The sequence below is a fragment of the Anser brachyrhynchus genome (assembly GCF_964034855.1).
Source record: "Anser brachyrhynchus genome assembly, chromosome: 4".
Lineage (NCBI taxonomy): Eukaryota > Metazoa > Chordata > Aves > Anseriformes > Anatidae > Anser > Anser brachyrhynchus.
Genome location: NC_137698.1, coordinates 12,283,653 through 12,303,854, shown reverse-complemented (window position 1 = coordinate 12,303,854; position 20,202 = coordinate 12,283,653). Strand labels below are relative to the sequence as shown.

The 20,202-nt window shown below is 51.4% G+C and overlaps 2 protein-coding genes across 8 annotated transcripts; one reads left to right on the top strand and one right to left on the bottom strand.

Annotated features, from left to right (window-relative positions):
* Window positions 1-88: 88 nt before the first annotated feature.
* On the top strand, window positions 89-7,629 carry LOC308195068 (sperm microtubule associated protein 2-like). 4 transcript variants are annotated; one of them, XR_013951213.1, is made up of 6 exons: window positions 89-2,986; window positions 3,527-3,581; window positions 4,347-4,388; window positions 4,550-4,672; window positions 5,498-5,674; window positions 6,265-7,629. XR_013951213.1 is itself a non-coding variant. In XM_080591903.1 (5 exons), exons 1-4 carry the CDS (start codon window positions 2,939-2,941, stop codon window positions 5,669-5,671), a joined length of 387 nt encoding a protein of 128 aa, XP_080448029.1. In that variant the 5' UTR covers window positions 89-2,938; the 3' UTR covers window positions 5,672-5,674; window positions 6,265-7,629. The 4 variants fall into 4 exon arrangements, 3 of the variants coding, with proteins under 3 accessions (XP_080448029.1, XP_080448027.1, XP_080448028.1); XM_080591903.1 differs by lacking the exon at window positions 3,527-3,581; XM_080591901.1 differs by having other exon boundaries at window positions 89-3,581.
* Window positions 7,174-15,602, bottom strand: HOPX (HOP homeobox). Of its 4 annotated transcripts, none has more exons than XM_080591906.1 (3): window positions 14,668-15,602; window positions 10,487-10,656; window positions 7,174-7,807 (listed from the first exon to the last, which is right to left on the bottom strand). In XM_080591906.1, the coding sequence occupies exons 2-3, from the start codon at window positions 10,628-10,630 to the stop codon at window positions 7,730-7,732; spliced, it is 222 nt and encodes a 73-aa protein (XP_080448032.1). In that variant the 5' UTR covers window positions 10,631-10,656; window positions 14,668-15,602; the 3' UTR covers window positions 7,174-7,729. The 4 variants fall into 4 exon arrangements, with proteins under 4 accessions (XP_080448032.1, XP_080448033.1, XP_080448031.1 ...); XM_080591907.1 differs by lacking the exon at window positions 14,668-15,602 and adding an exon at window positions 10,844-10,997; XM_080591905.1 differs by lacking the exon at window positions 14,668-15,602 and adding an exon at window positions 10,840-10,980.
* Window positions 15,603-20,202: the final 4,600 nt, after the last annotated feature.

Here is a 20,202-nt window from a genome sequence, read left to right as displayed (position 1 = left end):
GCTTTTCTTGGACAGCTACCTTTAAAGTTGTTCTTTTTGCAATTCTGTAAGGGATGGCCCGTCTCTGTGCAAACAGTCCCCTGCCAGCAGGGCTCAAGCTTCTGCAGGCAGCGGGATTTTCACTGAGCTCGAGGCAGAGAGAAGCCAGCGAGACCCGCAGCAAGGCAGCACGACGAAGCAGATGGGCCTCACACCTCCGAGGCCTCCCAGCGGCGTGGAGGCGGGACAGGAGCGAAGGGAAGGCTGCTGCAGGCAGAGGGGCTGCGGAGGCTCCCTCACAGGCTCCAGAAGAAGGGCAGCTTGGCGGGCGGCCCCGCTATGCTGTCGAATGGTGTGGGGGACAGGCGGGGATGAGCTATCTGCCTCCCTTCGAGGCCGCTCTGCCAGCGGCCCTCCCCGTGTCCATCCCCTCAGCCCTCGGGGCGTGGTGGGAAGGCGCCTCACGGCCCCTCAGGGCCGCCTGTGGCTCTTGCTGCAATCTGGGCTAGGGGCTGCCCGTAGTCTTCCTTGGTTTCCCCACACTTTCTGCACGTTGCCACATCTTTGTTTTTTCCCGTTCTCCGTCTTAAAATGTGACGGCTTGGGTTGTACTTCTGTGGAGTCCCGGTTTAGTACCGCTGCTGAGCCTCCCCCGAGGCTTTCATAACTTCCCCTTGAAGTTACAGCTAAAGGGAGTAATAACTGGTGCTGGCAGTGCTCGGTCCTGTGGTCCCGAGAGCTGCTGGAGCCCTGCAGTGAGGAGCAGTTACCAGAGGAGTGGAGTGCTTCGTGTGCAAGCACATTGCTATGCAACTGCACTGAGAAGGTACCAAGGATACCGTCAACAACACAAATAACTGCCGAGTTATCCTGAGGAGATGCACAAACTTAGCTGCCTCGTCATTATTTCACACTGAAGAGCAGGCAGCCTGAGCTGCAGATGTTACCAAGTGTTTAAATTCACTTCTTGTCTTTCAAGTTTCTTGCCACTTGTCTACACATTCACACGACAGGTAAGAAACCCTCCCAGCCCTAGCTTCCTAATCCCTAGTGCCCAAGCCATGCCCCAGGCCTCCAGGGGATGGCTCAGTTGGGGATTTATGCTGGATCAGCAAGTCAATATATTGGATGCTGCTGTGATAAATACACAGACAAAAGGATGCCTGGTTTTGTCTTTCCCCCTGCTCCTCAGTACGGACAACATATGACTGTCTTGCCCCTTCAAAACAGAAGCTGTGAACTGAAATTGTAAGGGACTGGTTGTATCAGTTGAATGTTCATAAATCCATGGGGCCTGATGGGATTCACTCCTGAGTACTGAAGGAGTTAGCGGATATTAAAACTGGACCTCTCAACAATTTATCAAAGGTCTTGGGAGTCTGGAGAGGTCCCTGCTGACTGAAAGCTAGTGAACGTTACACCTATCGACAAGAAGGGCATGAAAGAAAACCCAGGAAACTACAGACCCCTTAGTCTAACCTCAGTATGTAGAAAAGGTATGGATAGGATTATCCTGGAGGATATTGAAAGGCATGTAAAGAACAAAGCTATTATCATGCATAGTCAACAACCCTTCATCAAGAGAAAGTTCTGCCTTAGTAATTAGATGTCCTACTATGGTAAGGCCATCCTCGTGATGGATGTGAAGGGAAGGCAGTGGATATAATCTTTATGGATTTTATAAAGCTTTAAAAAATAAATTTATATTTTTTATAATTTTATAAATTTATATTTTTATAAGGCCTTTGATACCGTCCCTCATGGCATCCTTCCAGACAAATTGTCCAGCTGTGAGATGAACAGGTTCACACTGTGCTGGGTGATGAACTGAATGAATGGCGGAGCTCAAAGGGTTGTAGTGAATGGAGCTACATTTCACTGGCGGACGGTCACTAGTGGTGCTCCCCAGGGCTCAATTCTAGGTTCGGTTCTGTTCAACATTTTAATCAATGATCGGGATGCAGGAGTTGAACGCATCCTTAGCCAGTTTGCTGATGATACTAAACTGGGAGGTGTTGTTGACTCCCTAGAGGGATGAGAGAGTCCTTGCAGAGGGATCTAGATTGGAAAATCATCAACAGCATCAAGTTCAACAAAGGAAAATGCTGTGTTCTGCACCTGGGGTGAAGTAATGCCAGGCACGAGTACAGCCTGGGAGACAAGTGACCGGAGAGCAGCTCAGCAGAAAGGGACTAGTGCTGGGAGGCACTGGACATTATGAAATCTTTTTTTTTTTTTTACCGTGAGGGTTGTGAAACACTGGAACAGGCTTCCTAGTGTGCTGGTTGATGCTCCAAGCCTGTCAGTGTTCAAGAGGCATTTGGATAATGCCCTCAATAATTATGCTTTAATTTTAGTTTAGTGGTGAGGCAGTTGGGACTCAGTTATCATTTTAGGTTCTTTTCAGCTGAACTATTCTAATTCTAATTTGCTTTACAAGGGATTGATTTCATTGGCAGTTGGGACCTTTTAAGCAATGAGACTGACTGACCTCCGGCAGCAGAGGGAAGGTATTTCTGTGTCTGGCTGCAACAAGGCCTCGTTTCCCCTGCCGGAAAGCAAAAGCAGGACCAAATGGCAAAGGCTGCCCTGGGACGCTCCCTTCGTCAGAGAGATTGCTTAATTCCCTCAGGTTGCAGAACTGCTGAAGATGCATGTGTGGGGATATCTGTCTACTGGTGCTGAGTTTGGATGTGACTGTGTAGTGGGTCTGTGCTGTCTGTGGAGGAAAACTGATGAGCCTCTGGAGAGCCGCTTGGCTGAAGCTGCTGAAACTGGTTTTGAGCTCCTGAGATGGCTGCTGCCTTCCTGAGCATGTCCCGTCTTGACCTGGAGGCAGGGGGCCAACATCCCACAGGCAGTTCCCACCGAGATCCCAGGGAGCTGTGTTGGCGAGCGGTGGTTAGGTGTGACAGGGAGATAAATCAGGAGGCATCTTGTGAGGGAGTGTGAAGTGAGGATGCCCTGGCAGCAGCCCGCCAGCACGAGGTCTTCGTGGTGCTCTCTGGTAAGTATTTGCCAGCGCTGTGTCCCACTAGAGGTTTCAGTACCATCGGAGGAACCACAGGGGGGTCCCCAGAGCACTGGCCATTGTCTGTCAGCAGACAGTTGGAAGTGTGCTGTCTCCATGGTACCTTTTAGTAACCAGTGGAACCGTTGATAGCAGCTCTTTCTGTTTGTCTGGGCTGGCAGACTGTCCATCTCCTACATGCTGGGGTTGCGTGGCAAGCTATGAACCAGAGAAGTACTTTCCCCCTTTCGTCGTCGTGTCTTGTTTGTTTTGCCTGCAGTGAAGACAGGTGGGCAAATTTGTGTCTCTGCAGTCTGAGAGAGAGCACAAAAATCCATAGCCTGGTGAGATCACCAGGTTAAACGGATGGAAGCTTGCTTGGAGAGAGGTCCCTGAAACACACTCTTGCAAGGGGTGGAGGTAAAGACATGGGTATTCGAGAGAGCATTATGGCTTTGAGTACAGCAGTAGTTGTTTTATGCTTTGTTGGTTTAACTGGATGTTTAAGGACACATCTGTCCATTTCTGCACTTTTAGACAGGATACAAGAACTCGCAGAACCCAAGAAAGTGCCTTGTGCAAACAGTCCCAGGTAAGAATGCACCCAGAGAGTCTGGTTTGAGGACCGGGGACTGACAGGGCCTCAGCCCCTGGGGACTCATTGGCTTTGTCACGCTAGTGCTTCCCTCTCAAAGGCACTCGTGACTCCAAGAACACCAAACTACACAGTTTGCTCTTCTCATTTTCAATCAAAAAAACTGGGCTTAACTTTTGCTGCCCCATCTGAGGTGCGGTGCTCAGACGTTGTAAGGCAGGGGATGGTTGTGTGGTGTAAGGGGGCTCGACCCCCTCAGAGCCACAGGCTGGTGTATCCTGGGGGACGCAGCACAGCTTTAGGAATGGAGATGATGTCTGTATTACGGGGCCAAGCTATGGCTCAGCAAGCTGAACCACCGTGGGTGTCACTGTGCTCCAGAAAGGCTCCACAAACCCTTTATACTGCTGTCCCCTGTTGTGACTGCTCTGGTACCCTCTCCCACCATGGGAGAGTTCATACTGTCCGTTCTCCATGGGGGATGAGCAAATCCAAATTTGCCCTGGGCATGGGAGACTAACCACTAACGTACTGGAAAACCTCACCCACTTTCCATGGCACACCCTGACCGTAACGTTATTATTGTTTCTACTGTCATACCTGTGGTGTGGCTAGGTGGTAATGGTGAGGCAAGAAAAATGCAATCATGAAACTCCTGCAGGGGTTTCAGAGATGGAACGAAATGACCCTTTTTGCACATCCACTGGGAGCTGTGAAAACAGATGCATTACTTGAAGCCTCTTTTCTTTTTTGAATTGACAGCAACCCACCTGCACAGCATTAGGAAATTCAGTGCTGAAGAAGGTGAGTGCTCAGGGAAAGGCAGCAGCACTTTACAGCTGTGGGGAGCCATAGGGACTGTGAGTGTGTCCCATCCCAGGCAGGGAAGAATGATCCCACTAAGGACATTTCACATTTGTACATATTTCTAAAGGCACATTTCACATCCTTGATGTTCTTGCTAGGCTTGTGTGGGGAAACCAAGAAACAATCTGGACCCTCTCAAGGGAAGCTGCAACAGCTCAGCCATCCCCAAGAACAGTGGCACTAGCCAAACCCAAGCAAGACTTCGGCAAGCACCATGGCAGGTCAGTGACGCAGGAGCACGTTCTGGGGAAGGCTGCAGCTCAGATGCTGCTCTCTCAACAAGGGGATGTTCCTAGGGGAAGGGAAGGTGCCATCTCCTTGCCTGCCTGGGCTGCACAATGGGCAGTTCCATGCTACTAAGACCCACCACGCTGTGCTGGTGATTGGAGCAGGGGCTGCCTGCAGCAGGGAAGAAAGTGCTATGGGAACATAGCCACCCTGAGTGCTTGGCTTCCAAAATGAAGAGGAACTGAAGAGTGCTAAGTTTTGATGCCTTTTTATTTCCTCTTCCTGGTTGAGGAAAGGGCTTCTGCAGCATGGGGTGGTTGCTGGTTTGACTAGAGCTGGGGGTTTGGATGGGCTGTACTGGTAGTGAGCCTTGAGCTCAGTTTCCAAGCATGTGGGGGCATTTTCTTCTGCTGTAACGTGTGTGGTCCCCCCCCCCCCCCAAAAAAAAAAACAAAAAACAAACAAACAAACAAACAAACAAAAACAAACAAAAAAAACAAACCTCTGTGGGGCACAAGCCACCAGCTCTCTTCGTGGGAGCCCTGGATGTTTTGCTGCCTGTGAGGCTGATGTAGTCACTTCTTGGGCTGCAGAGTGACTTGTCCTCTGTCCAGGGGATGGGAGGACAGGTTGGGGGGACTGCTTAGGCAGTAGGTTCTTCTTCTGCAGCTTGTCTGGTGCCAGATACAGCTGTGGATGGGACCATGTCCCATCTATGCGTGATCAGTGGCCGTGAACCTAGGTACGCTGAGCTGCAGGTTGGTCGTTCTTGGATGCTAGAAGCACCTGTGAGGACCTTCCTCCCCACTCTCCCACAGGTTTCCAAGTTTGCTCTGCAGGCCATTGCGAGCCCTCGGACCCTAGAGCTGGCTCGGGCAAAAAGACTGAACCCTGACTTATGTGCCCCCGCGGGATGCTCAGTGGCCAGTGACAAAGGCCGCGAAACAGGCAGTGGCCACACCGAGGCTTGTGGAACTGGCTCAGCCTCGTAAAAGGTAGGCACTGCTCCCCTGCCATGGGGAATGCTCAGTTGTCAGCCCCTTCGGTGCAGGCTGTGGCACCTTGTTGAGTTGGGTTTGACACACGTAATTAAGCCCTGTTTGTCAGCTCCCAAAAGACATGGATTTTACATGGTTGGATGTGTCAGTGCTACGGGAATTCTAGTTTCAAAAGCATCTTTGAGGTTGAAGGAGAACTAAAAAAGAAGGAATAAGAACTTTTTAATACTAGTAGGAATTACTGATTGTAACATCTCAATTATTAATTGCAATTTAAAAAAAAATCAACCAGCTGACACAGGGTGAAGTGCAGCACATTCCTTTTGCCCAGCACGGTGTAGCTGGCCTCAGCCCAGGCCCTAGGAAGTCCTGGGTGGGATGTTTCACAGAGGGTGAGGGCACGCTCGGCAGCTGTGATAGCTTCAGTGGGAAATGGGGTTCCTCCTCTCGCTAGTATCCTGATGACAGCAGTGGAGGCAACACTGCTTGTTTCCTCCTTTGATAGGGATGGGCAAGACTTGGGTGGAGATGTGTCAGCAGGAAGCTTTGAGAGCCTGGTGTGACCTGCTCTGTCCTCGCTTCCTCAGGCCTCCTATGGACTTGGCTCAGTTCAACCCCGCTGCCTTCACGGTGAAGGAGAGTGCTAAGAAGGCAACTTGTTCCGCTCGGATCCACGATCTGGCTCGTCCGATTAAGCGCTAAGCTTCCTCAGAAACACACTGCTGCTCTTGCTGGCTGCCCCCATCACCCCTTGGAAGATCACCTACTTTGGGTTTTGCTGCAGCTGGAAAACCTCACGGACATGCAGTGCAGAGGTAGCACCCAGCAAGAGTGCTTTCTTACAAGCAGCTCCCTGTTACTGGGGTTATCTGGGGAGTTAAATAAAATAGTCATTCCTTAAGAACAAAATGGTTACTGGGGAAAAGAGCAGAATTTGACCTAATGTGGGAAGCCTCTTTCCCTAGGGAGGATTGTGTCTGGGGTTTATCACTCTTGTTTTGCCCTAAACGTCAAAGAAGTAATGAAATAACTGTTGGGGGAGGCCAGCATAGGAACTGTTCCTTCACATAAGTGTAGCAAACCAAAGCTGACGGCGTGCAGGATGATGCAACGCAGCTCCTGACCTTGGGTTTCAAAATGTTTGCTAAAGTTCAGAGATCTTAGTGGCACTCAAAGTTATGTGCTTGTGACAGAAATAGGGTCATGGGGTAATGGTGTGAGTTATTTTTTAGCCCATGTACTGGCCTGCACTACTTACTACCACCAGCCTCTGCCACCCCAAGGCCTGGGGTGTGTGGGACTGTGTGGGCTGCTGTGGATGGGCTGTGGGTGCCCTAGAAGAAGAGGTTGCCCACCTCTTCAGGCTGTCCCTGTGGCAACAGGGAAAACCCACGGTGGCTGCTTGAGGCTGCCCTAGAGAAGCGTTGTCGTCCCAGACGGGTTTGTCTTCTACCACTGGGGCAGGGAGCACAGGCAGGGACATAACACAGCTCCTCTCACCAAAAATCTTTGGTTTTTATTTACACATTGGACAAAGAAAAGACCCGTTCTCTCCCTTTGGTGACATGTAACAAAAATACATTCATCTTGTCTTGATCTGATTATGATGTGGATATGTGGTTTGTCAATATCCAAACACCTTGGGCATCTTAAACTAACCAAGACTTCACAAACAACACATCACGTTTTCCAATTGCCCTACTCTCAGGATCTTCTGCATACTAAATCCTAAAGAAAATAAATCTTTCTTCCTCCCTCCTGTGCTTGAACCTTTCATAGCAGCTTTGCCATCAGCCCAGGACAAGGGCATGAGATGGCCTGGCCTGTGCAGCTCTATTAATGGATAAGAATCGTTAAACTGGTTATGCAACCATCAGAAGCTGTATACACATATACATACATATTATATATATATAGCATTTTTTCTATAAATAAAAATTATGTTAAATACCAGGGTATTATTTTGTATCTCAAAACTTTTTGCAACAGGAAACCCACTCTGAACATCTTCACCATCGTTTACAGCAGGCACGGAGACCGGAGCAGCATCCTCTAGTCCCTGACAGAGCCGCTTTCTGAGGGCAGCCCTTCAGACTTCCTCCACTGTGCCAGGCGCTGCTTGAACCATTTCTGGAGGGGAAAAACAAAACAAAACACAACTGAGTGCACTGGGCTGAGTGCTCCTGGGTGGCTCAGAGGCAGCAGGACAGCCCTGTGTTCAGCTCTGGTGAGGCCGCACCTCGAACACTGTGTTCAGCTTTGGGCCCCTCACTACAAGAAGGACATCGAGGCCCTGGAGCGTGCCCAGAGAAGGGCTACGAAGCTGGTGAAAGGCCTGCAGCACAAGTCCTGTGAGGAGTGGCTGAGGGAACTGGGGTAGTTTGGTCTGGAGGAGAGGAGGCTCAGGGGAGACCTCATTGCTCTCTGCAACTACCTGAGAGGAAGGTGTGGGGAGCTGGGGGTCAGCCTCTGCTCACAGGTAACTAGCGATAGGACTAGAGGGAATGGCTTCAAGTTGTGCCAGGGGAGGTTTAGGTTGGAAATGAGGAGACACTTCTTCTCAGAAAGAGCAGTCAGGCATTGGGATGGGTTGCCCAGGGAGGTGGTGGAGTCACCGTCCCTGGGGGTGTTCAGCAAAAGGTTGGACGTGGTGCTTAGGGACATGGTTTAGTGGGTGACAGTGGTGGTAAGGGGACAGTTGGACCAGATGATCTTGGAGGTCTTTTCCAACCTTTATGATTCTAGGGTTCTCTCCTGACCAAATGGTCTTATCACCTATGTGTGCACTTCTTTCAAGCCTTGCTCATTCCAGACCTTGACAACCTGGATGAGTTCTCATTTTATTGCTGTGAGTCCAGGTTCTTCTTGCAAACAGAGTAAGAGATAGGCTAAGCAGCTACTGAATGGCATCTGTTTAAGTGGCTGGAGCATTGAAGCAATCACCACAGGTCCAAAAATGACAGAACCAAAAGTTAACCTGCTTCAGAAAGGATGAGAGGGAAACGTAGTGGCTCTCTGCAGACTGAAGGACAAATAGATTTTTTAAATGGGTTAAAAGTTATCTTAGTCTTCAAGTAGTATGAATGGCTATGTTATTCTGTAGTGACTTGGCATCCCTAAGTCAGCTCCAAGATCTGCTGATGCCACTTCAACACAGCTGCAATTTGAAATGCTGGATAAAATGGGGGTAGATAAAGGAAGCCACACTATCTCCATAAGAAGAGAGGCATAACTCGTGTGTGCTGGAAGCACAGCTCGGGCTTGTCGTTGGGAATGTGCCTATGACTTCTACAACTTGCTTTGTTGCTGCTCGTTTTGTTGCTATATTTGTTCATGGCTATTTCTGAAGCTATTACAGTCACCAATGACACAACCGTGGTGCGCAGTAGAAGTGTCTCTCTTGCACTAATGCTGCCTTGGACCACATCCAGCCAGATGATTGCCCATCTGATCTCCTCCCAAGAATTTCACTTCCTGTCCTAAACCACCGTGTCCCGTTGACTCAGTACCTCTTTGCATTTCATTTTTACTGGTATTAAAGCGGTTGCTATATCTGGCTGGTAAAGCACTCCAGCTGCCAGGAGGGGTGATTCTGCGTCACACGCAATGCAGGCACTTTGCAGCTCACCACCCCCATCTTCATCCTGTCCCTAACATGACCTTTATCTCCAGATATCCAGGGGCACTCTGGATTTGTGGAAGAAGAAAGGCTGATTTAAAGACATCTTCAGAGGGGTTCTGGGCATATGTGACCTGAGTTTACAACTTGCTCAAGGGGGAATAAAATGCAATGACATTTCTAAGGTGTTTCAGGGCTGCTTCCTCGAAACATCTGTACACCTGGTGCTAGACAAAAATATCTGCCTGTCACCAAAAGCCAGTAGAGGAGGGTATCTCCTTTTTCACTCCAGCCTGGGATGATCAGTTACACTCAGCATCCTTCCCTGCGACAGATTAAATGCTGGCATTGTCTGCTTGACTCTCATATTCCTGGGCTTTGCTAAGGGAGAGCCAGACTTGGCAGCTTGCTCCAAAATGCTGCTAACATTTTTTCTGTTTGATTTCTTTTCTATAACCCTGAAACGCACCATGGGGCTAGGAGTTTATAAAACATCTGCATCAAAACCAGAGCTGCACTGCAATCTGCAGGCTGGAAGGAGCTCTTTTCCTTTGACTCCCAGCTCAGCCTGCAGGTAGCCAGATGCGAGTCCCCGACAGGGACAGCCTGTCTGTGTGGATGAACATTTGGAGGCCTCTGTGTCTCCTGGAGAGGCTGACAGACTGCCCAATATGTGCGCTCAGGGATGCTGAACTAATGAATTGCAGTGATGGGAAGCGTGCAGAGCCTGAGTGTGTCCCACAGCACATCCTGCAGGCGTTGCATCTATCCTGTTTTAAAATGATTGTAGTTTCTTCCAGCTACAAAGCCAGCAGTCCTGTGGGCACTTGGGACTGTCAGAAACGGGTTGGACGGAAAGGACAGCATGCACAGGTGTAAGTTAATGGCCCTAGAGCCAGTGACACACAGCAGATGCCCTTGCTCTGGCTACAGGGAGCACTAGCTTGGCCTCCTGGTCCAGGCTGGGGCTGGGGCTCGGGGGCAAAGAGACAACAAGGAACCCAGTGGGGCACCAGGCTGCTATGTGGAAAGCCGTGGCTGTGGGCCAAAGGGGCTGTAATTACAGGGGAAGGGGCTTTGGAGATGCAGGGGAAGGGTAGGAAGGGGGCTTGTGGAGAGCTTGTGGGGCACAGAGGCATGCAAGGGAAGCAGAGCTGGTGTTAAGGTGGGGGCGAGGGGTGCACACTCACCAGGGTCTGCTCCTCGGAAAGCCCGGTTTCAGCTGCAATGAGGCACAGCGTGGTGGGGTCAGGATGCTTGTTCACCTTGCAGAAGTTGTACTCCAGGATCTCCAGCTGCTCCTCGGTGGGAGTCACTGGCTTTTCTGCGTCCATTTCCTTCTGGGCTATGGGGCCAGGCACTGCAGAGAGAGGCCAGGGTTATTGCCAAGACCGAGTGGACAAGGGGTCCATACTTGCTGAGCTCCACCTCAGGCATCCCAATCACCACCAGCCCCCTCTTCCCCAGCGGCCTCCGGCTGTGGCAGGGCACATCTCCCTTCCCAAAGGTCTCAGCTGGGAGCCCTGTCCCCTGCCAGCAGCACCTGCCTCAGTTTCCTGGCTGTGGCAGCAACACTCCCAGCCGAGCTGCCTCACCATCCCGAGCTGGCAGGAACTGCAGCCTCTCCTCTGCCGAGCAACCTCTGTTGGTTGCTGTATTTATAGCCGGCGTGACTCCCGCAGAGATGATTCCTGTTTACGGCCGTATTTAGGCTTGGGCGTCACTCGGGAGTGATGTCACAGCAACGAGCATGTTGGGGGTGTGTGTGTGTGTTACTTTCAAGTTAACAGTTAAAAAAAAAACAACCACATTATTTATCTTTTTATCTTTTGGGACAGGGGACGGCGTCTGGCATCCAGCCTAGTGATTTTGTTTTTTCTTTTCTCCCCAGCCACCAGGCAAAATTGTGCAGGGGACTCACGAGTCAAAGGATGCAGGGTCTGTTAGGAGCACAGGCTTGGGCACAGCAATCACTCTGTTTTCCCTCCTGGTCCTCTTCCCGGCAGCATGGCCGGACAAAACTGGAGATGAGCAAGTGAGCTGCTTTGTTTTTACTAATATTTAATGCTATCATGCATGGGGATACACAGTTAGTCACGTTGTTCCTGAGTATCCCTGGACTGTTGGTTTTTCAGTGTTCAAGTAAGGGGTCAGTCTTTGGAGGACCATACCACATGCATCTGTGCCCGAGCAGTCACAAAATTTGCCAAACTTTGCACAAATTTCTGGCAGGCTTGGCACAAAAGCACAAGCAAAATGAGTCACATCTCGGGTAAGTCCCACGCCCCTCTTCTGCAGGGCTCCAGGTTTGCTCCCAGGTGGCAGAGGGTCAAGCCTGCCAATGCGGTCAGCTAAAACAAGAGGACACAGAAGTCTCCTGACAGTGAACTGCCTCGGTGTTTCCGAAACCAAACTGTGGGTGGTGGCAGGGGAGGAGCTGGATTCAGAAATGTGGCTTTTCTTGATCTGTTCTGCTTTCTGAGTCACTCAGCCTGTGCCTGTCGGGTGGGCTGGCTGGTGTTGCTGGCTCCCCAGTGCTGCCAGGAGCCCTTGGCCTGCTGTGGGCCTCCTCTGGACCACCTGCCTCTATGTCACAATCCAGCTTCTCCTTCTCTTTCTCTCTGGGGATGTAGCCTAAATGCCTCCATCATACTGCACCCCTACTGTGCAGCATTACACCTGCCTGTTATCCCAGCTGAAGGATTGCCACAACCCACCCTGTAGCCTGGGGTGTACCGAATGCCTCAGGGCTCTCACTTTCTGGCAGCACTGCTGGGACAGGGCTAAGGTCCAAAACTGCTTTGCAGCTTGCAGGGAGCCAGCTGTCCTGTTCACAAGGGGCTGGGGAGAGCTTTACCCCGAAAACTAAATGCTCCGCTGAGCCTTATCTTCAAAAAGTTGCTTTGACTAATAACAGGATCTCCTGGCATTCACATGGGGCTAGAAAGACCAGAGTTGCTTATGAAACAGCCCACTCTTCTTCTCGAGTCACTTGGTAAATACTGATTGTAACACGGTGGTTGCATAAGGTCGGAGCTCCTTCCAGTGCGATGGAGTGTGCTGGAAAACGGCATCGTTCACCGCCAGGAAGAGACCAGGACGAGATCACCCCTAGCACCCAGGCACCGCAGGCCGAGCTGCCCTCCTCCGCAGAGTACTGCAGCCACCGGCCTGTCGCAGCAGCTGGCTGGGCTCTCCTGCCACGGACTCGGTTCAGAGGTGTCCGTACAGGGAGAGGTCAGGCATCACGCATCTAGCCTGGGCTCCCAGCAGCAGCAGGGCCCAGCGGTTCATAAATCATCGTCTGCAGCCTGCTCCATTAACGTGCATTAACGCGTGTGCGTGGATTTGCATAGCAAACACGTGCCTCGTAACTCTTCCCGTTTCATCTTCCTGGCTGCTTCTATTTCTGATAATCCGCAGGTCCCTGAGGCGTTTTCCCATAGGGCACAGATCTTCTACCTGCCGGCAGCTCGGGGTGCCCTGGCACATGGAATAGGATACCTGATGTTGGTTTTTTTCTTACCCCTCTCTACCCTTGCTCTGGAGGGAGAACGTTTGCTGCTTCTCGAGGCTGTGAGATGGCTTTCAGGAAAAGGTCAACATCCTGCAGGTCCTGGAGGGCTCTGCGGGTCTTCTCACGTTGCTCCTCTGGAGGCCAGAGGTTTTCAGAGGCCACATGCCACGTGTGGCACCCTGCACAACACTTTTGGTTGCTAAAAACAGGCAGTATGTGACAGGACTGGAGTACACCAAGAGTTCCTAAATATGCTCGTTGGCCTCACCTGGACCCCTAGACCCATTTAAGCCCAGGCCCTGGCTTGAAGCCTGGCCTTCAGGCTGTACAGGACCATTCCCTTGTCCAGAAAAGATGTTTTTCTTACTTACATTTCTTAAAACCTGGCAGAAATATGGAGAATTGTGACTGTTTTGCTCATCTGCTGAAAAGCACCACTGCTAGCTTTTTTTTCTGCCTATTTTTTTTTGCAGGCTTTAGAAAAAATGGCCTTTTCTACCAGAAAGGATGCAAGCTATCTATGCAGCTCTCACAAAAGCTGGGGTACTGTGGTACTTGTCGAGATCTGTGAACAGTCCCATGCCTAACGTTGTCTTCCCTCGGCACCACAGGCTTGAGTTTGGTGGCAGAGGGTGACACACCCAGGCAGAAATGGTGGTTCCAGAACCACAGTGAAACCACAGCACCAAAACAAAAAGTGTCTGCAGCTACAGAGCCCGGGGGAAGTCACACTTCATTCTGACCATCTTGGTTTTAGGAAAGGCAATGTGACAGCAGCCACCAGCTGAAGCTTGCAAGGGATCTGCCGTTGCAGGTGGCTATAACCAGCACTGCTGTGTGCATGGAGACCGTGCAGGGAGCACCTGGTTGTCTTAGCATGGCTGGTGAGTTATTTAAATGTACCTCCACATCCACCTTGTAGGGAACTGACAACAAGCAATGGCCACAGGTTGCAGCAGGGGAAAATGTTATTACACCCCGGGGGTACTGGCTGGGAACCCAGCTCTGGCCTGAGATAGGGGAGGGCATCAACCCTCTGCCTCCCAGGGGGGCAGCTCCTCAACACTGCTGGTGCTTGTCAGCACCTACTGTCCTGGCAGAAAGCAGCCACTTTTCCAGAAAAGAGATGATCTCTGTTTGCTCAGCTTTGCTTTTTTTTTGAAATACATGCACAATAGCTGTCTGGCTGCACAGCTTTCCAACCATTTACTGCACCTGAAGCCCCTGGAAAACTCTCTGGTCAGAAGCTCCTGCACAGCTGATGGGACCCCGTGGCCCCTTCCCCAGTGCTCTCCCCACCGTTAGGGCTGAGAAGGGACTGGAAGCATCTGTTTTTAGCTTGCAACTACTTCCTGCCACTGCAGGACAGAACAGCGAGCTGTCCTCAATGCAAACAGGCTGTCCTGTCCTCTCTCGCTCTGCAAAGCTGTGTCCTGTCCCGAGCTTTGCTCTGCCTCCTGCTGAGCCAGGGCACGGTCGTGGATAACATCAGCCAGCACGGCACACAGGATGAGGTGGGGCTGAGGCTTTAAAAATAAACCAGACCCCACCATAAGGAAAAAACACCTGTCATGCATCCTGTAAGCCTCCCGTTCAGCCTTTTCGAAGATAATACCGGATAGGAACAGCACGAACAGTGCAGCAGCTGCTGTAGCTGAGATAGGTCCCTGTGGTACACCTAGCCTGGGCTCTCTGCCTGCCTGCGTGCCCCTCTCGTGCCCCAGCCACAGGGCTTTCCCGTTACAGCCCTGCTGGGTACTGCTCCAACCTCCCCAGCAAGTCGCTCACCCCGTCCCCCAACCCGTCCCCGGCTGCGAGTCGCCCCAGCGCCCCCAGCTCAAAGCTCACACTTACCTGGAGCTGGCAGGCACCAAAAGCGCGTAAAAGAAAAAAGAAACCCGCAAGTCCTTGGGTGACTGCTTAAGTAGCTGCGTGTGCGTGTGACAGGCGGGGGCCTGAAAAACCTGCCGCAAATCGCAGGAGCTCCTAGGATCTGCAGCTACTCTCTGGGCTGGTAATTCAGGTTTGGCATCTGCTCTCCTTGGCAGAGCTCAACGCATGGTTCTGTGTGCTCCGGGGCTCTGGGGTTGGGTGGCACAGGGAGACGTCCAGGCTTGTCACCGCTGTGCTGGGGGACTGTGCCCTGCGGCGGCTGCTGGGACCTCGTGCCCAGGGGCTGCTTCCTGCGGGTTTACAGGAAGGGTGAACACACGCTGCAGCAGCGGAAACGGTGCTCAGAAATTCATCTGTTTCAGCTGCTCCTGCTCGCCTCCATGGGTCCTGCACGACTGCACCCTTGGCCAGGCTGCGCCCAGCTCCCTGCTGTGGGCAGCCCCGCTTCTGGCTTTGCTGATGGAGCGTGGCAGCAGAGTCACTGTTGTGCAGAGTTTTATTCTCATCTTATTTTAGTTCCCCGCAAATGGTTTGTCCAGGCTTGATGTTCCTGGCTTTAGTATGCGCTGTGATTCTGCCAGGCTGGGGAGGGGTTGGATCAGGTCCTGGATCAGGTCCTGGATCAGGTCCTGGATCTAAGCTGCTGCCGCAGCCCAGGTGCCCCTGTGGGCACAGGGCAGGGGTCTGGCTGGGGATGGGAAGGGGCAGGACACCCCCTTTTCCCAGGGAACTGTCCTCTTCCTGATGGAAGGTCAGGGGGAAAAAGAAAAATCTTGGGTCTTGGGAAGGAGTTGATTTTCTCTCAGCTCACAGACAGCTGAAAGTGGATGCTGGAAAATCAGGAGGAGGGAGAAAGGACTGACAAGAATCACAGTGAAACACAAATATGTGTTTCAGTGGCTGAGCTTATCTGACAGAGCAAAGGAAAACTGGCACTGCATGCAGAAAGCTGTCTAGCTGGCTGGAGCCTGGGGCAGAGGGGCAGGGCTCTCTGGACAAACCCAGGCAAAAACAACAACAACAACAAAGCAACTGCCATGTGTTTAGCAATGAGCCGAAACTGTCCTGAACTTTGAGTGGTTTTGTAGTGTGAGGGGACATGTGGGCCAAAGCATGGGTATTGCAAAGGCATGGGTATTGCAAAGAGATCTGTGCCAAAGGGCTGAAAGACCAGCGCCAGTTTTTCTAGTGGGATGATGCTGACCAAGCAAGAGTGCTTTTGCTGCAGTTACACTGTCTGATAAACCAAGCGATGCTGTTCAGTTGCTGCTAGAGGAGGTTTTGGGGAGAAGACTTGATCCTGCATGCCTCAGGCAGGCACCCAGCCAAGGGGATATGTGGTGTGTATCTGTGGTGCTAAGCAACAGCAGCACGGCTTGCGATGGGTGGAGGCAAGCAGGTTGGAAGGAACGTCTGGTGTGACACCTGGGTGGCTGGAGGAATGGGGATGTGGTCAGGTTGCAGGCCCCTGCTGCAAGATACAGCCCTAGAGTTTGACCCCAATGTGCGAGGTGCAGGCAGAGACCTCGCAATGTGTGATGCCACACGCTTGCAGTAGCTGTGGTGGGTATCGCTACCTGCCTCTGCTCGGCCCTGCCACCTGCTCTTGGTCACTTTTGGCAACAGGACAGCTGGGAAGATAGCCCAGCCCACACAGGTTTGCTCATGTTTTTATGCTGTCTGTTATTTTCTTCCATGCATGTGCCTCAGACATTGCCAAATAGGAGTCCTCAGGAACAGGAAGAACTCCTCTCTTCCCTCGTTTATTACTGTCAACAGAGAGAAAATCTCTAATGTGGAAAAAGAACCCACAACAACAACAAAAAAACAAACAAACAAAAAAACCCCACACCATCTTACTTAGCCTCTGAATCCAGCCCAGACTTGCACTAGGAGTACTGGCAGCAAAGTGTTTCAGGCTGAGACAAGCTGCTGAAATGCTGGGAGTCCTGCAGCGACAGCGTGAAAGTCACATCCCGAATCTGTCTGTGTCCGGATGGCAAATGCTAATGCTTTTCTGATCCTGAAATCTTTCAGGATTTCTCTTCCTGGCAGGAGATCAGAGTTCTGCTGGGGTTTGTGCCTGACCTGTTAAGAAGATATCCTGGCCCCAGAGGAAGTCCCTTTGGCAGGAGAGTAAAAGGAACAATATGCAGGGTGCCTCTAGGCCCATCGTGGAGTCTCCCTTCCTTCAGGGGAAAAAGGCAGCTAGTGTGATGCACACTTGACAATTTTGCATGACACTGTGGCATTGCAGGGAGGATTTGGCATTTGCAGCATATGTTTGGCATCCCACTCATCTGGACTCAGCTCGCAGAGGCCTGGGTATCATCCAGGCACTTGCACTACGGCAGCATGTTGGCTGGAGACACTTTGTTGGGGCAATTATACACGTAGCTCATGGCTGTCCTGGCCCAAATGTCCCTCTAAAGCAGTGAGGAGGCAGGATGGAAAGAAGATTAAGAGGAGAGAGGAGAAGTGACCTGTCAATCCATCAGGAGAAGAAAGGGGTATATTCAGGTTTCCTGAATGTCTGACTCGCCTCTTTGGCATGCACATGTCTTTCCTGAATTTTGTCACGTTTTCTTTCTTGTAAATGAGGGTTAGTACCAGCATCTCTTTTCTGGGCATAGAGCAGAGATTTTTTTTTTTTTTCCTAAGTATGCAAGTTAAAAAATGTGTGCTTTCCAGAAACTCCCTCCACCCCCTGAAAACCAACCATAAGAAAAAGACCCAAACCTTCCCTTTTCCCTGTAACATACCAATGCCCAGGGAAGCTGCAAAAGACATCTTCTGCTTTCTTTTCCTCTTGTTTTGTTTTGTGTTGGGGTTTTCTGGCTACACAGCTTTACAGAATTTGTTTGCTTCCATTCAGTTATAGCAGTATTTCCTAACCAGTCAGTACTGACTCAAAGGATAACTCTTGCAGTTGGTGAGCTGCTCTCTAGGGAGCACCTAACAATTGCCTTTGCTCGAAACACAAGAACTTCACTGAATCATTGATCTTTTGATCAGAAAGCTGGCAAAACAGCAGCAAGAGATGCACAGAACGACCGTATTGAAAAAGCCTTTCCCCAGAGAAAGGATGTTTATAAGGCAATGCTGTGTCCCTACGGCCATGCCTTCCAGGCTGTCTCCTTGCTATAGCTCTGAAGGACACCGGTCAGCTCACTATACAATTCCACCCCGACCAAAGAGGGGCTTCCCAGGAGCTTTTGGCTCAGATGTAAAGTGCTCAAAGCTGAGCCAGAATGTCTCTTTAGTGCATTTTCCTTTTTGTTTTTGTTTTAGTAGGCAAGGTTCAGCCCGTCTCTCCTCAGCATCAGAACTGATTCAGGCCAAACAGATACGAATCAGATGTGACTTCCAGTGGAATCAGTGCCTTTTCTTTGTCCACTGGCTACAGCCACGCAGATGGAAACTGGGATGTTTTATTGTTCCTCCAGTTGTGCCAATAATTCTCAGAGAACAGTGTCATCTCATTGGCATTTCCATGTGCAATCTCTGCCTGGGGTACAGTCTTTCTCCATCCTTTCCTCCCTCTTACTAACCAGATTGTTTTGAAGTGACTAAAATAGGCTCTGATACTTGCAGTTCCTTGCCAGGAGGCTTTTCAACAGCCCTGCATTGCTTGTAGGCAGAGCATGCCCTAGCATGCAGAGAGCCAGTTGGGCATCACATGTGTGAGCTGCCTCTTGTACCCAGCCCAGGAAAACACTGGCTACAGTACTTGTGATTATAAAAGCAGGGAAGAGGCAGGAGGAGACAAGCAGATCTGCTCTTTACTCCTGGAGTGCCAGAGGAATGTGAAGAGTAGCGTGTGCCCTTCCAGAGGTTCAGATGGCTGTACATTTTTTAGGAAAGAAGTCAGGGAACTGGGAGGCCTGCAGAAACCTGTCCTAGTCAGAACCTCTATGCCAAAGCTGTCAGGTTTCCAAAGTCCCAATTCACTTAAATACAGGACGACAAAAGGACTTTATTTCTCACTGGAGCAGGGTCATGAAGGGCTGGATGAGTGCCCCTCACTATGGGTGTTTGCTTCAGGGCTGCGGCAGCTGCCTGGCCTCCTTGTTCTCCTTGTGACGGCAGTGACGTGCAGCCAGCAGCAGCCTGGTTTCTGTCAGACCAGTCTGAGCAGGTAGCCTTGGGCCACCACAGGCTACCACCCTGCAGGTAGCCTTGGGCCACCGCCTGCAGAGAGATGACCACCAGCTGCTGTGGTGTCATTACAGGCCTGAACGCTGGGGTGGGTGACCGTGATGTCTCCATGTGACACACCCATGGTGGCTGGGGGCACCATGGGGCCCATGTGGCACTTAGAGATGACCTAAGACTCCCTAGCTGGCAAGGAGGCTGCAGCTATCATCTCTGCAGCACCACTGTGGCTGTTCCCTCCTTGCCTTACCAGCCTAGCATGGCCCCTGCCCCAAGCTAGCAGCCTCTCCTGACATGGGGATGCAGGGACTATGTGGTGTCCTGGGCCAGCGCAGTCTGTGGCAGGGTGGTCAGGGAACCCATACTGTTTCTTCTGGTGGCTACAGGGGAGGCTGAGACACAGGATCTGAGGCACAGCCTCATACCCAAAGTCTAAGATCCCTGACTACTGGCAGAGCATGTATGGTAATTGTTGAGTGATCTCCCTGTCCTTATCTCAACCCTTGAGCCCTTTTCATCGTATTTTCTCCCCCTTTCCCTTTGAAGAGGGGGAGTGAGTGAGAGCGGCTGTGGTGGAGCTCGGCTGCCCACCTAACACCTCCACAAAGGCTCAGGCCGAGTCCCCGGCATGGGTGTCTGCTAGACTCTCACTGGAGCCCCAGACTCATGGCCAGCCCCACACCAGAGGAGCAGAGAGCACAAGGATGGCCCTGCTCCCAGGGTCCCACAGTCCCATTGCCCCCTTCCGCTCTGCCAGGGCCCTTGCATGGTGTCAGCTCAGGCACTGCCCAGCCAGGCCTCAGGGAGAAGCTGCTCCATTTGCTCACTTGTAGGCTGGGGACTCTGTGGGGCCAAAATGATGTTGTGTCCAACCCCAGCACCAGCTCCGTGGAGCTGCAGAGAACCAAGAACTTTGATGAAAGAGAGGATATGTCCCTCCTGGGGACACTGGGCTGCTTTTCTTTCCCTGCTCTGGAGGGCCACCTCAGACACATGTGAGCAGCTGCTGGTAGCCGCTTGCTGCCTCTCCCTGCTCTGCACCTCTAGGCTGTATGTGCAGTTATTAACTCCACACAGCTTTCTCTCTGTCAAACACATTTCTAGAGGGCAGTTCTTGGGAGCCATGTCTCAAGGCTCAGCTGCCCACTGCAATGGTCAGGCACAGCTCTCCTGGTCTTGGCCACTGCCCTGCCTTGGCTTCAGCGATGTCTCTGAAGGTGGATCCCACCTCCTAAACCCTCTTCAGCTAGCGCCAACGTGCTATCACTGGTAATCTATGAAAAAGCAACATTCTTCATGCCCCTTGTCAGCAGCAGCTTCCTTATGCTTCCTCAGCTACGA